Source organism: Pristiophorus japonicus, chromosome 10 (genome assembly GCF_044704955.1).
Source record: "Pristiophorus japonicus isolate sPriJap1 chromosome 10, sPriJap1.hap1, whole genome shotgun sequence".
NCBI classification, from domain to species: Eukaryota; Metazoa; Chordata; class Chondrichthyes; family Pristiophoridae; genus Pristiophorus; species Pristiophorus japonicus.
Window position 1 is genome coordinate 147,936,887 of NC_091986.1, and position 15,383 is coordinate 147,952,269.

Consider the following 15,383-nt stretch of genomic DNA (forward strand, 5'->3'; position numbering starts at 1 on the left):
GTTTTAGTCTTCTTACCCAAGGAAGGATAGAGGGGGTTCAACGAAGGTTCACTAGAGAGTGATTCCTGGGATGAGAGGTTTATCCTATCAGGGAAGATTGAGTAGATTGTTCTATGAGTGAATATTGGGTCTATATTCTCTAGAATATAGAAGAATGAGAGATGATCTCATTGAAATGTATAAAATTCTTAGAGGGCTTGACTAGGTAGATGCTGATGGGCTATTCCCCTGGTTAGAGATTCTAGAACTAGGAGTCATAGTCACAGCATAAGGGGCGGCCATTTAGGGAGATGAGGAGAAATTTCTTCACTCAGAGGGTCGTGAATCTTTGGCTCGAGGGCCATACAGCCTATTCCTGCTCAATAGAGGATGAAATATACTGTTGGCAGACAACCAATATATACACACACACACACATATATATAATATATATATATATATAAACTTATTTAAGTATTCCTGCAATGTTAAGACTTCTCACCAATTACATTGGGGTCAAGTTTCGGCCTGAGTTGCTCCTATTCTTTTGGAGCAACTGGTTTAGAATGGAGTACCTTAGAAATTGCAATTCTCGGCATTCAGTTTGCTCCAGTTCTAGTGAGTTCGAACAGTTTCATTTTGGAACAGATATTTTTTTCAAAAGGGGGCGTGTCCGGCCACTTACGCCTGTTTTGAAAGTTTAGGCAGTGAAAACTTACTCCAAACTAACTTAGAATGGAGTAATTGTAGATTTTTGTACGCTCAAAACATCAGGTGTAAGGAAGAGTAATGGGGAGGGAGAAGGGAAGTTTACAAACATGAAACACATCACTTTTACAAATAACGAGCCATCATCAATAATAAATGATAATTAAATCAATAAATCAACCAATAAATCAATCAAAAAAAATTAAAAAAACATTTTTAAAACAATAAATAAAAAATTAAGTTTCTACTCACCGACTGCAGCACTGGGAGCCCTCCAACAGCGTGCTGGGATGGGGCCCCCCCAGTGTGTCTCTCTCTGTCTCTGTCAGTGTCTCTCTCTGTCTGTCAGTGTCTATGTGTTTCTGACAGCGAGGGGAGTGGGGGTAGAGGAGAGGAGAGGAGAGGAGAGGGAGGGGGAAGGAGAGGAGAGGAGAGGGAGGGGGAAGGAGAGGAGAGGAGAGGGAGGGGGAAGGAGAGGAGAGGAGAGGGAGGGGGAAGGAGAGGAGAGGAGAGGGAGGGGGAAGGAGAGGAGAGGAGAGGGAGGGGGAAGGAGAGGAGAGGAGAGGGAGGGGGAAGGAGAGGAAGGAGAGGAGAGGAGAGGGAGGGGGAAGGAGAGGAGAGGAGAGGGAGGGGGAAGGAGAGGAGAGGAGAGGGAGGGGGAAGGAGAGGAGAGGAGGGGAGGGGGAAGGAGAGGAGAGGAGAGGGAGGGGGAAGGAGAGGAGAGGAGAGGGAGGGGGAAGGAGAGGAGAGGAGAGGGAGGGGGAAGGAGAGGAGAGGAGAGGGAGGGGGAAGGAGAGGAGAGGGAGGGGGAGGGGGAAGGAGAGGGGAGGGAGGGGGAGTGGGAAGGAGAGGGAGGGGGAAGGAGAGGAAGGGGGAAGGAGAGGAAGGGGGAAGGAGAGGAGAGGGAGGGGGAGGGGGAAGGAGAGGAGAGGAGAGGAGAGAGGAGAGGGAGGGGGAAGGAGAGGAGAGGGAGGGGGAAGGAGAGGAGAGGAGAGGGAGGGGGAAGGAGAGGAGAGGAGAGGGAGGGGGAAGGAGAGGAGAGGAGAGGGAGGGGGAAGGAGAGGAGAGGAGAGGGAGGGGGAAGGAGAGGAGAGGAGAGGGAGGGGGAAGGAGAGGAGAGGGGGAAGGAGAGGAGAGGAGAGGGAGGGGGAAGGAGAGGAGAGGAGAGGGAGGGGGAAGGAGAGGAGAGGAGAGGGAGGGGGAAGGAGAGGAGAGGAGAGGAGAGGGAGGGGGAAGGAGAGGAGAGGAGAGGAGAGGGAGGGGGAAGGAGAGGAGAGGAGAGGAGAGGGAAGGAGAGGAGAGGAGAGGAGAGGAGAGGAGAGGGAGGGGGAAGGAGAGGAGAGGAGAGGAGAGGAGAGGAGAGGGGGAAGGAGAGGAGAGGGGGAAGGAGAGGAGAGGAGAGGGAGGGGGAAGGAGAGGAGAGGAGAGGAGAGGAAGGGGGAAGAGGAGAGGGAGGGGGAAGAGGAGAGGGAGGGGGAAGAGGAGAGGGAGGGGGAAGAGGAGAGGGAGGGGGAAGAGGAGGGAGGGGGGAAGAGGAGATGGGGGGGGAAGAGGAGAGGGAGGGGGAAGAGGAGAGGGGGGCGGGACGAGGAGATGGGGCGGGACGAGGAGATGGGGGGGGGGACGAGGAGATGGGGGGGGACGAGGAGATGGGGGGGCGACGAGGAGATGGGGGGGGACGAGGAGATGGGGGGGGGGCGAGGAGATGGGGGGGGGACGAGGAGATGGGGGGGGGGACGAGGAGATGGGGGGGGGACGAGGAGATGGGGGGGGGACGAGGAGATGGGGGGGGGGACGAGGAGATGGGGGGGGGACGAGGAGATGGGGGGGGGGGACGAGGAGATGGGGGGGGGGACGAGGAGATGGGGGGGGGGACGAGGAGATGGGGGGGGGACGAGGAGATGGGGGGGGGACGAGGAGATGGGGGGGGGACGAGGAGATGGGGGGGGGACGAGGAGATGGGGGGGGGGACGAGGAGATGGGGGGGGGACGAGGAGATGGGGGGGGGACGAGGAGATGGGGGGGGGACGAGGAGATGGGGGGGGGACGAGGAGATGGGGGGGGGACGAGGAGATGGGGGGGGGACGAGGAGATGGGGGGGGGACGAGGAGATGGGGGGGGGACGAGGAGATGGGGGGGGGACGAGGAGATGGGGGGGGGGGGACGAGGAGATGGGGGGGGGGGGACGAGGAGATGGGGGGGGGGGACGAGGAGATGGGGGGGGGGACGAGGAGATGGGGGGGGGGACGAGGAGATGGGGGGGGGGACGAGGAGATGGGGGGGGGACGAGGAGATGGGGGGGGGGACGAGGAGATGGGGGGGGGGACGAGGAGATGGGGGGGGGACGAGGAGATGGGGGGGGGACGAGGAGATGGGGGGGGGACGAGGAGATGGGGGGGGACGAGGAGATGGGGGGGGACGAGGAGATGGGGGGGACGAGGGAGATGGGGGGGACGAGGAGATGGGGGGGGGACGAGGAGATGGGGGGGGGGACGAGGAGATGGGGGGGGGACGAGGAGATGGGGGGGGACGAGGAGATGGGGGGGGGGGACGAGGAGATGGGGGGGGGACGAGGAGATGGGGGGGACGAGGAGATGCGGGGGGACGAGGAGATGCGGGGGGACGAGGAGATGCGGGGGACGAGGAGATGCGGGGGGACGAGGAGATGCGGGGGGACGAGGAGATGCGGGGGGACGAGGAGATGCGGGGGGACGAGGAGATGCGGGGGGACGAGGAGATGCGGGGGGACGAGGAGATGCGGGGGGACGAGGAGATGCGGGGGGACGAGGAGATGCGGGGGGACGAGGAGATGCGGGGGGACGAGGAGATGCGGGGGGACGAGGAGATGCGGGGGGACGAGGAGATGCGGGGGGACGAGGAGATGCGGGGGGACGAGGAGATGCGGGGGGACGAGGAGATGCGGGGGGACGAGGAGATGCGGGGGGGACGAGGAGATGCGGGGGGACGAGGAGATGCGGGGGGACGAGGAGATGCGGGGGGACGAGGAGATGCGGGGGGACGAGGAGATGCGGGGGGACGAGGAGATGCGGGGGGACGAGGAGATGCGGGGGGACGAGGAGATGCGGGGGGACGAGGAGATGCGGGGGGACGAGGAGATGCGGGGGGACGAGGAGATGCGGGGGGACGAGGAGATGCGGGGGACGAGGAGATGCGGGGGGACGAGGAGATGCGGGGGGACGAGGAGATGCGGGGGGACGAGGAGATGCGGGGGGACGAGGAGATGCGGGGGGACGAGGAGATGCGGGGGGACGAGGAGATGCGGGGGGACGAGGAGATGCGGGGGGACGAGGAGATGCGGGGGGACGAGGAGATGCGGGGGGACGAGGAGATGCGGGGGGACGAGGAGATGCGGGGGACGAGGAGATGCGGGGGGACGAGGAGATGCGGGGGGACGAGGAGATGCGGGGGGACGAGGAGATGCGGGGGGACGAGGAGATGCGGGGGGACGAGGAGATGCGGGGGGACGAGGAGATGCGGGGGGACGAGGAGATGCGGGGGGACGAGGAGATGCGGGGGGACGAGGAGATGCGGGGGGACGAGGAGATGCGGGGGGACGAGGAGATGCGGGGGGACGAGGAGATGCGGGGGGACGAGGAGATGCGGGGGGACGAGGAGATGCGGGGGGACGAGGAGATGCGGGGGGACGAGGAGATGCGGGGGGACGAGGAGATGCGGGGGGACGAGGAGATGGGGGGGGACGAGGAGATGGGGGGGGACGAGGAGATGGGGGGGACGAGGAGATGGGGGGGGACGAGGAGATGGGGGGGACGAGGAGATGGGGGGGGACGAGGAGATGGGGGGGGACGAGGAGATGGGGGGGGACGAGGAGATGGGGGGGGACGAGGAGATGGGGGGGGACGAGGAGATGGGGGGGGACGAGGAGATGGGGGGGGACGAGGAGATGGGGGGGGACGAGGAGATGGGGGGGGACGAGGAGATGGGGGGGGACGAGGAGATGGGGGGGGACGAGGAGATGGGGGGGGACGAGGAGATGGGGGGGTACGAGGAGATGGGGGGGTACGAGGAGATGGGGGGGTACGAGGAGATGGGGGGGGACGAGGAGATGGGGGGGGACGAGGAGATGGGGGGGGACGAGGAGATGGGGGGGGACGAGGAGATGGGGGGGGACGAGGAGATGGGGGGGGACGAGGAGATGGGGGGGGACGAGGAGATGGGGGGGACGAGGAGAGGGAGTGGGAAGAGGAGGTGGGCTAGAGGAGAGGGAGGGGGAAGAGGAGGGGGGGAGAGGCGAGGGAGGGAGAGGGAGAGGGAGAGGGAGGAGAGGGGGGAGGCTGAACGGGCTCGGCCAATGAGAAGAAGCTGGGCCGAAGACTGCGGGCAGGGCTCGCCCTCAGCAAGATGCTGGGCTGGCGGGCCCCGCTGAAGACGTGAAGAGGGAACGGACCGGAGCTGAGGGGAGGGGGGAGGACGGGGAGGGGGGAGGACGGGGAGGGGGGAGGAGGAGCGGCAGGCAGCGGAGCGGGAGGCGGGGAGTGGCAGGCAGTGGAGCGGGAGCTGGGAGCTGGGGAGGTGGGGCGGGAGAGAGCCAGAGGGAGCGTGAGCTGAACAGGGGGGGAAGCCGGAGCCACAGCAGGAGCTGGAGGAGGGAGGTGCAGTCTGATTTTCGCCGCCCCAGTGAGCCCATTGGGCCAGGGCTAGGGGCTGCGTGCTTCGCGCCCCTCCCACACAGTTTCGGGTGCCTGGAGCTACTGCACATGTGCGCACATTTTAGCGCGCATGTGCAGGAGGTCCCGGCACTGTTTTCAGCACCGGGACCTGGCTCCACCACCACAGCTTGTGCTGCGCCGCGCCGAGGGCCTGGATCGACCTGAGGGAGGGGAGAGTACCGAGGTAAGTTTTCGCCGCGGTTTTGAGCGCGGAAATCAGGCGTGGCTGCACCATTCTAGGCACGGCCCAAAACTTGACCCAATTGTCACTAGATTTTGGAACACTGTTGACAATATTAAAACATACATAGCTTTAAGTGGCATTCTGTGCCGCTGGATACATTAGTGCTACTTCATTTAAATTACATACTGCCTTTTGAGTTTGGTTATCTGAAGTAACAGTACTGTAATATAAATGTAGTACATTAAAGTGTACTAAAAAGTGATACTTTGCAAAATTGCACCGTATAATTTATTGGTTACTTAAATCATATGTTTATTTGATGTTAATTATTTTTTTCATTACCTGTTCTATGGCTTGCACCTTCTCTTGCTCCATTTCTTTCTCCTGCAGTTTTCCTGCTCGGATTGCTGTAGTGGATACAGTCTTTAAAGACATGAAGTCTAATGTCATCCATTCTTCCCTCTAGCACAAAATGAATATATCAAAGAATGTATTTAACTACATAAGTTGACAATGTTTAAAAAAAAGACATATTCTGCAGAGCTGAACATGTTATTTAGATACCTCACCTTCAATGAAAAAAAACTGAAAGACTGCTTAACACTGCAGTTAAAGCTTTATTTGCAGTTAATTCTGCAAAGTTGGTGCTGTCTAAAATATTTTATCTGTGACTTGTGTCTAGCATGGCACTACACCATCTGTTAACTGCAGAGGATGCCAAAGAGAGTTATTTTGCATCATTCAAAAGTCAAAACCTGCAGCTCTAGTCAAGTATCCCAATTAAATAAACAGGTGCTGTAGTTTAAAAGGGAACTTTGGATTCTGGATAACCAGTGTCTCTTCTTTGCCATCTCACTTGCAACAAGATCGGCTGTGAAGACAGAAATATAATAGAAAAAAAAGCAGTCCACAAAAATAAAAACAGAAAATGATAAGAAAATTATAAAACAATAAAGAGCAAAAGAGAAATGAGAGAAGAATGAAAATGTCAAAGAAGAGAAAAAAGAAAAACAATAAGAGTGAAATGTGAGACAAATTTATTGTCATGTTTTATGACACTATCGGATGTGGTACTGGCTTTGTGCTACAACAGTGAAAGTGGACCAACATTTTACTACCCACTTATTTTGTTATGAAGTTAGAAAAGATTGGACCTTACATCTCATACTGAAACATGTGCACGCAGTGCTGCACACCAGTCTCCCACAGTCAGTGCAGTGTTTAATGATATAAAATAACTGACAAGTTATTTTCAATCATGAAAATGTGAATGGGGGAAAAATAGACTACCAGAGTTTGTTTTAACTTTAATAGTGCTTCTTTTGCTTCTTTTATAGTGCAGCCAATGTATAAGAACTCACTTTGCAGGTGATTTCTGATGCATGATTGGCTGAGAGCATTTTTTTCTTAGTGCTAAAAATTCGCCAACCTTGCAACTGGTTTTTCGGCGATATTTCGCGTTTTTGGTGAAAAACAGGTGGTGTGAAATTCGGAGGAGTCTTGCAGCGGCACTTTTCAAATATCGCTGGCGAGAGGAGTGCCGCCATGCAAGGCTCAAAATATCGCTTTCGCCAAAAATTTGGCTCTGAGCGCACCCGTATTTAGGATGAAAAAAACCGCCAAGGCGTTGCAGCGCTTGGATCAGTGGTAGGTATGAAGACCTGCAAAAAAGGTAAATTTAAGTTTTTATTTTTTTTTTAATTCTTTTGCAGCGATTTGCTAGTTAAATGTTTTTTGAATGTTTTGTGATTTTTTATTTTTTGCTTTTTGCAATTTATTTTTTGCTGTTTTACCCCGTCCCTAGGCCCAACTTGTAGCGGTATCGGCTTCGGAGTAAAGTTGCAGAAAATTTGCAGTTTGCACCACGAATCCTCCTGCAACGCCGATTTTTACTGTTGCGCCAATTGAAGCTCGAATTTACTGCCTCATAGCGATAACGTTGCCAAAACGATAATTTGGGCAAAAAAATACAATTATCGCCGAGAACCGAATTTCTAGCCCTTAGTTTCTAAGCTAAGCAAGCAATGTTCCCTCTAATTGATTTGTGCGCGGCCATGCAAATTAGGGGGAAAGTTGGAGACAACTCAGTTGTGCTAACAACAATTGAATCACATTTTTTGGAAAGGACTCATGTTGAACACTGGGCAATGCATGCTATGTCAGTCAGCATCTGACATTTCTTGGGATTGTGACCCTCAACCAAACATTAATGAATACCCTACATGATCTGTGGTAAAAATGTAGTTAAAATTATGAAACATTGTCAAATAGTTGGATTTAGTGAAAACTCTAGCTGAGTGAAGTGGTCTTTGAAAGATATCCAAGAAAATTGTGTTTGTGAGCCTTCAGGAAAATCCAAACTAAAATCTATGTATATTATTGCAGAGACAATAAAAAACAAAACTGGAGAACCAGTCATTGATTAAAATAGAAAATCAGGACATAATACCAGTAACTTAAACTGTACCTAGGTCCTAGTTAGCAATCAACAATGTTGGGGTATAATATTTTCAGGAGAGATAGGGAAGGAAAAAAGGGAGGAAGGGCAGGGTTATTAATTATAGATGAATTTAGGGAGCTGGGAGCTAAATTAAAAAGTAGGACCTCAAAAGTAGTAATCTCAGGATTGCTACCAGTGCCACGTGCTAATCAGAGTAGGAATCGCAGGATAGCTCAGACGGCTTGAGGAGTGGTGCAGAAGGGATGAATTCAAATTCCTGGAACATTGGAAGCGGTTCTGGGGGAGGTGGGACCAGTACAAACCGGACGGTCTGCACCTGGGCAGGACCGGAACCAATGTCCGAGGGGGAGTGTTTGCAAGTGCTGTTGGGGAGGGGTTAAACTAATATGGCAGGGGGATGGGAACCTATGCAGGGAGACAGAGGGAAGTAGAATGGGGGCAGAAGCAAAAGATAGAATGAAGAAAAGTAAAAGTGGAGGGCAGAGAAACCCAAGGCAAAAAGCAAAAAGGGCCACATTACAGCAAAATTCTAAAGGGGCAAAGGGTGTTAATAAGACAAGCCTGAAGGCTCTGTGTCTCAATGCGAGGAGTATTCGGAATAAGGTGGACGAATTAACTGCGCAGATAGCAGTTAACGGATATGATGTAATTGCTATCACGGAGACATGGCTCCAGGGTGACCAAGGCTGGGAACGCAACATTCAGCGGTATTCAACATTCAGGAAGGATAGACAGAAAGGAAAAGGAGGTGGGGTGGCGTTGCTGGTTCAAGAGGAAATTAATGCAATAGTAAGGAAGGACATTAGCTTGGATGATGTGGAATCGGTATGGGTGGAGCGACAGAATACCAAAGGGCAGAAAACGTTATTGGGAGTTATGTACAGACCACCAAACAGTAGTAGTGAGGTTGGGCACAGCATCAAACAAGAAATTGGGGATGCGTGCAATAAAGGTACAGCAGTTATCACGGGCGACTTTAATCTACATATTGATTGGGCTAACCAAACTGGTAGCAATGTGGTGGAGGAGGATTTCCTGGAGTGTATTAGGGATGGTTTCCTAGATCAATATGGCGAGGAACCAAATAGAGCGCTGGCCATCCTAGACTGGGTGATGTGTAATGAGAAAGGACTAATTAACAATCTTGTTGTGCGAGGCCCCTTGGGGAAGAGTGACCATAATATGGTAGAATTCTTTATTAAGATGGAGAGTGACGCAGTTAATTCAGAGACTAGGGTATTGAACTTAAGGAAAGGTAACTTCGATGGTATGAGACGTGAATAGGCTAGAATAGACTGGCGAGTGATACTTAAAGGGTTGACGGTAGATAGGCAATGGCAAACATTTAAAGATCACATGGATGAACTTCAACAATTGTACATCCCTGTCTGAAGTAAAAATAAAACGGGGAAGGTGGCTCAACCGTGGCTAACAAGGGAAATTAAGGATAGTGTTAAATCCAAGGAAGAGGCATATAAATTGGCCAGAAAAAGCAGCAAACCTGAGGACTGCTAGAATTTTGTAATACAGCCCAGGAGGACAAAGAGTTTAATTAGGAGGGGGAAAATAGAGTATGAGAGGAAGCTTGCTGGGAACATAAAAACTGACTGCAAAAGCTTCTATAGATATGTGAAGAGAAAAAGATTAGTGAAAACAAACGTAGGTCCCTTACAGTCAGATTCAGGTGAATTTATAATGGGGAACAAACAAATGGCGGACCAGTTAAACAAATACTTTGGTTCTGCCTTCACGAAGGAAGACACGAATAACATTCCGGAAATACTACGGGACCGAGAGTCTAGTGAGAAGAAAGAACTGAAGGAAATCCTTATTCGGCGGGAAATTGTGTTCAGGAAATTGATGAGATTGAAGGCCAATAAATCCCCGGGGCCTGAAATCTGCATCCCAGAGTACTTAAGGAAGTAGCCCTAGAAATAGCGGATGCATTGGTGATCATTTTCCAACAGTCTATCGACTCTGGATCGGTTCCTATGGACTGGAGGGTAGCTAATGTCACACCACTTTTTAAAAAAGGAGGGAGAGAGAAAACGGCTAATTATAGACCAGTTAGTCTGACATCAGTAGTGGGGAAAATGTTGGAATCAATTATTAAAGATGGAATAGCAGCACATTTGGAAAACAGTGACAGGATTGGTCCAAGTCAGCATGGATTTATGAAAGGGAAATCATGCTTGACAAATCTTTTGGAATTTTTTTGAGGATTTAACTGGTAGAGTGGACAAGGGCGAACCAGTGGATGTGGTGTATTTGGAATTTCAAAAGGCTTTTGACAAGGTCCCACACAAGAGATTGGTGTGCAAAATTAAAGCACATGGTATTGGGGGTAATGTACTGACGTGGATAGAGAACTGGTTGGCAGACAGGAAGCAGAGAGTTGGGATAGACGGGTCCTTTTCAGAATGGCAGACACTGACTAGTGGGGTACCGCAAGGTTCAGTGCTGGGACCCCAGCGATTTACAATATACATTAATGATTTGGATGAGGGAATTGAGTGTAATATCTCCAAGTTTGCAGATGACACTAAGCTGGGAGGCGGTGTGAGCTGTGAGGAGGGCGCTAAAAGGCTGCAGGGCAACTTGGACAGGTTAGGTGAGTGGGCAAACGCGTGGCAGATGCAGTATAATGTGGATAAATGTGAGGTTATCCACTTTGGTGGCAAAAACAAGGCGGCAGGATATTATCTGAATGGTGACAGATTAGGAAAAGGGGAGGTGCAACGAGACCTGGGTGTCATGGTACATCAGTCATTGAAAGTTGGCATGCAGGTACAGCAGGCGGTGAAGAAGGCAAATGATATGTTGGCCTTCATAGCTAGAGGATTTGAGTATAGGAGCAGGGAGGTCTTACTGCAGTTGTACAGGGCCTTGGTGAGGCCTCAGCTGAAATATTGTGTTCAGTTTTGGTCTCCTAATCTGAGGAAGGACGTTCTTGCTATTGAGGGAGTGCAGCGAAGGTTCACCAGACTGATTCCCGGGATGGCAGGACTGACATATGAGGAGGGACTGAATTGACTGAGCCTGTATTCACTGGAGTTGAGAAGGACGAGAGGGGATCTCATAGGAACATATAAAATTCTGACTGAACTGGACAGGTTAGATGCAGGAAGAATGTTCCCGATGTTGGGGAAGTCCAGACCCAGGGGACATAGTCTAAGGATAAGGGGTAAGCCATTTGGGACTGAGATGAGGAGAAACTTCTTCACTCAGAGAGTTGTTAACCTGTGGAATTCCCTGCCGCAGAGAGTTGTTGATGCCAGTTCATTGGATATATTCAAGAGGGATATATGGCCCTTACGGCTAAAGGGATCAAGGGGTATGGAGAGAAAGCAGGAAAGGGGTACTGAGGTGAATGATCAGCCATGATCTTATTAAATGGTGGTGCAGGCTTGAAGGGCCGAATGACCTACCCCTGCACCTATTTTCTATGTTTCTATCATAGCACTGGAGCATAAGGACTTAAATAGAGAAGTGGTCCAAGCCAAATCCCTTTGGATTGAGTGAGGAATAATATGTGAATGGTCATATTACTGGGAGAACAATGGAAAGGAAATAGAGGATGAAATTTGTAGAAAATTACAGAGGCAAGTATTGATGATAGAATTATAACTGCAGGAGAACATAATTATCCCAAAAATATTGGAATCAGGAAAAAGTTTGTGCTGAATAAGGGTTATATTTTGTAGTTAAAGACAGTTTTCTCAGTCAATAAATTGTTATTTCAACAAGGATGGATGACTAGGTTCTGAGAAATGAAATAGAGTAAGTAGATAATCATTTGTGAAATAGTGGTCACAATGCAATTAGATTTAGCATTAAGAATTAAAACTATAAAAGAAAAAGAAACAGAAAAGCTGAGGACACGAGTATTTGTCTGGAAAGAGTAAATTGGAGCAAGATAAAAACAAACCATGCCCATATCAAATGGAAGGAATAATTGGAAAATGGAACCAGAGACCAGCAAAGGAAGAACAGGAGACATAAATAAAATACATTCTAATAAAGCCAAAGGTTCATTGAAGGTTGGGGTCCCATGGATACACAGAAATTATATAAAATTTCAAATTGAGAAAAAAAGTGTTTAGTGATTCCGAGCAGATAATTTAAAAAAAAGAAAGCGAGACAAATATAAAAAGGGAGATTCAAAAGCCTAAGACGGAGTGGGACAGAAAATTTAAAAAAAACATACAAAAACAATACAAAGACTTCCTATGGCACATTAGAAGAGCACAGTCATGGTAGGATTAGGGTCATTAAGAGATGGAAAAGGCAAGCTTGTAATGGAGAATCAGAGAATGACAGTTATCCTAAATAAGTACTTTGTTGGCAAAAGAGTGAAGGCTCAGACAATGATTTTCCCAAATTCAATGGAAAGGAAAATTATGCTAGAGGATTGGAGGGTAGCAAAAAAGCGAACAGGGATAAGCCAGGAAATTATAGGTCAGTTAATCTTAGTATAATTGTATACTACTACAATATATAATACAGTACAATATATAATACAGTACAAAATTACTAATCACTTGGAGAAATATGAGTTAATAAGCATGAATTTCTAAGAGGAAGGTTGTGCTTTACCAATCTTATAGAATTTGTTTTAAAAATAAAAGCAAAGATGAAGGAGATGCCCTACAATGGCAAATTGTGACAAGGATGGTGAAAGATTGCAGGAGGACCAAGGATACGGCATTACAGTCATGGAGAGAATTGAGAAGTTAGAGCTTTTTTTTTTTAAAATGAGGGTTGATGTGAGATTTGGTCGGAGCCCTCAAGATTATGATAGAGTAAACAGTGATAATTGTTTCCGATGGTTAGCAAGATAGTAACAGGATGGCACAAAGATAATCACAAAAATCTATGGCCCAGAATTTCCGGTCAGCAGCAAAGCAAAGGTGTTCGCTGCTGGCCCCGAAGAAAGCTGGCACAAAGATCTCGCAATTTCTGTGGCGAAATGGTCGCCTTTTTCGACATACAATTGAGATCAGTGTAGCGTAGTGGAAATCCCATAGCAGGTCAGCGGGCTGTCTAAGCAGCGAATCACAATGCAGAATTCTCACAAACAGAACCAGAAAGTTAAAAAGTTGCTTTTTTTTTGACTTTTTAAAAATGTTAGAGAGAGCAAAACAAAGATTGGGGCCCTCACAAGTGGAAAGGTGAACCCTGAAATAAATATGAAGAAACTTTAAAAAAATATTAAAAACTTAAGTTTCTTGAAAATCATCATTTTTATTAAAATGATGAAATTTGACACAATACAAAATTTAAATTAGTAGTTTTTTTAAGGCCATAATGTTTGGTTAGCAGTCAATACACTGTTAAAACCCAGTTACAGCATGGGCATTACGCTAAACATCTGTTAAGACAAAGGTCCTCCACCAGCCTGTCCTCGCCGCACAGCACTGCCCCCCAGTCATCAAGATCTACGGCGCGGCCCTGGACACCGTGGACCACTTCCCATATCTCGGGAGCCTCCTATCGACAACGAGATCCAACACTGCCTCCAGTGCGTCAGTGCAGCCTTCGGCCGCCTGAGGAAAAGTGTGTTTGAAGACCAGGCCCTCAAAACTGCCACCAAGTTCATGGTCCTCAGGGCTGTAGTAATACCTGCCCTTCTGTACAGCTGAGAGACATGAACCATGTACAGCAGCCACCTCAAGTTGCTGGAGAAATATCACCAACAATGTCTCCGCAAGATCCTACAAATCCCCTGGGAGGACAGGCGCACAACGACCTCGTTCAGGCTAACATCCCCAGCATTGAAGCACTGACCACACTCGATCAGCTCCGCTGGGCAGGCCATATAGTTCGCATGCCAGACACGAGACTCCAAAAGCAAGCGCTCTACTTGGAGCTCCTTCACGGCAAACGAGCCAAAGGTGGGCAGCGGAAACACTACCAGGACACCCTCAAAGCCTCCCTGATAAAGTGCGACATCCCCACTGACACTTGGGAGTCCCTGGCCCAAGAACGCCCTAAGTGGAGGAAGTGCATCCGAGAGGGTGCTGAGCACCTCAAGTCTCAACACCGAGAGCATGCAGAAATCAAGCGCAGGCAGCGGAAAGAGCATGCGGCAAACCAGTCCCACCCACCCCTTCCCTCAACGGCTATCTGTCCCACCTGTGACAGGGACTGTGGCTCTCGTATCAGACTATTCAGCCACCAAAGAACTCACTTCAGGAGCGGAAGCAAGTCTTCCTCGATTCCGAGGCACTGCCTATGATGATGACACCTAATCTTGATGATCATGGGGCAGTGGCGGGGTCAGGTTGGTGGAGGACCTTTGTCTTACTGATGGTTAGTGTAAGGCCCATGCTTTAGTACGCCTTGGTGAAGGTGGTGACGATGGCTTGGAGTTGGGTCTCTGAGTGTACGCAGACGTAAGCGTCGTCCGCGTACTGTAGTTCGATGACAGAGGATGGGACGACCTTGGATCTAGCCTGCAGGCGGCGAAGATTGAACAGGTTCCCATTGGTTCTATAGTTTATTTCCACTCCAGCGGGGAGCTTGCTGAGAGTGAGATGGAGCATTGCAGCGAGGAAGATCTGCAGCAAGCGCTCTACTCGGAACTCCTACATGGCAAGCGAGCCCAAGGTGGCAGAGGAAACGTTTCAAGGACACCCTCAAAGCCTCCTTGATAAAGTGCAACATCCCCACTGGCACCTGGGAATCCCTGGCCCAAGACCGCCCAAAATGGAGGAAGAGCATCCGGGAGGGCGCAGAGCACCTCGAGTCTCGTCGCCGCGAGCATGCAGAAATCAAGCGCAGACGGCGGAAGGAGCGTGCGGCAAACCAGGCTCCCCACCCACCCTTTCCTTCAACCACTGTCTGCCCCACCTGTGAGAGAGACTGTAATTCCCGCATTGGATTGATCAGCCACCTAAGAACTCACTTTTAGAGTGGAAGCAAGTCTTCCTCGATTTCGAGGGACTGCCTATGATGATGACACTTAATCTAACGAAGCCTAACTTTTAATGGGGTATTTAACAGCAATATTACCGCAGAAAAGCCCAAGTTTTCATCAGTTTCCCTGATTGCCGGCTGTGTGCGGTCAGAGCACAGCCAGTGTCGGAGCAGTGAATGACTGACCACAACTTCAGCATTTCCGCGTCTAGATGTCCACCACACACTCCGGGCCTGTACATTTGAGAGTAGTTAGAATGCAGAATTTGCTGCCACAAACTGTTGTTGAAGCAGAGTTCATATGCACTTTTAAAAGGGAATTATATAGTTGCTTGAAAAGAAGAAATATTAAAGGACTTGGGGTGAATAAGACAAAATGGCTAATGAAAAACTACAAATATTGGAAATCAGAAATAAAAACAGAAAATGCTGGAAATAATGCTTT

At 50.3% G+C, this 15,383-nt stretch overlaps 1 protein-coding gene across 1 annotated transcript in view; it reads right to left on the reverse strand.

Moving 5' to 3' along the window:
- Positions 1-15,383, reverse strand: part of cwf19l2 (CWF19 like cell cycle control factor 2) — a 265,425-nt gene that overhangs the window by 184,946 nt on the left and 65,096 nt on the right. Inside the window, exon 5 of the mRNA XM_070891309.1 lies at positions 5,902-6,021. Coding sequence (XP_070747410.1) covers positions 5,902-6,021 — 120 coding nt within the window. The remainder of the gene's footprint in view (positions 1-5,901; positions 6,022-15,383) is intronic.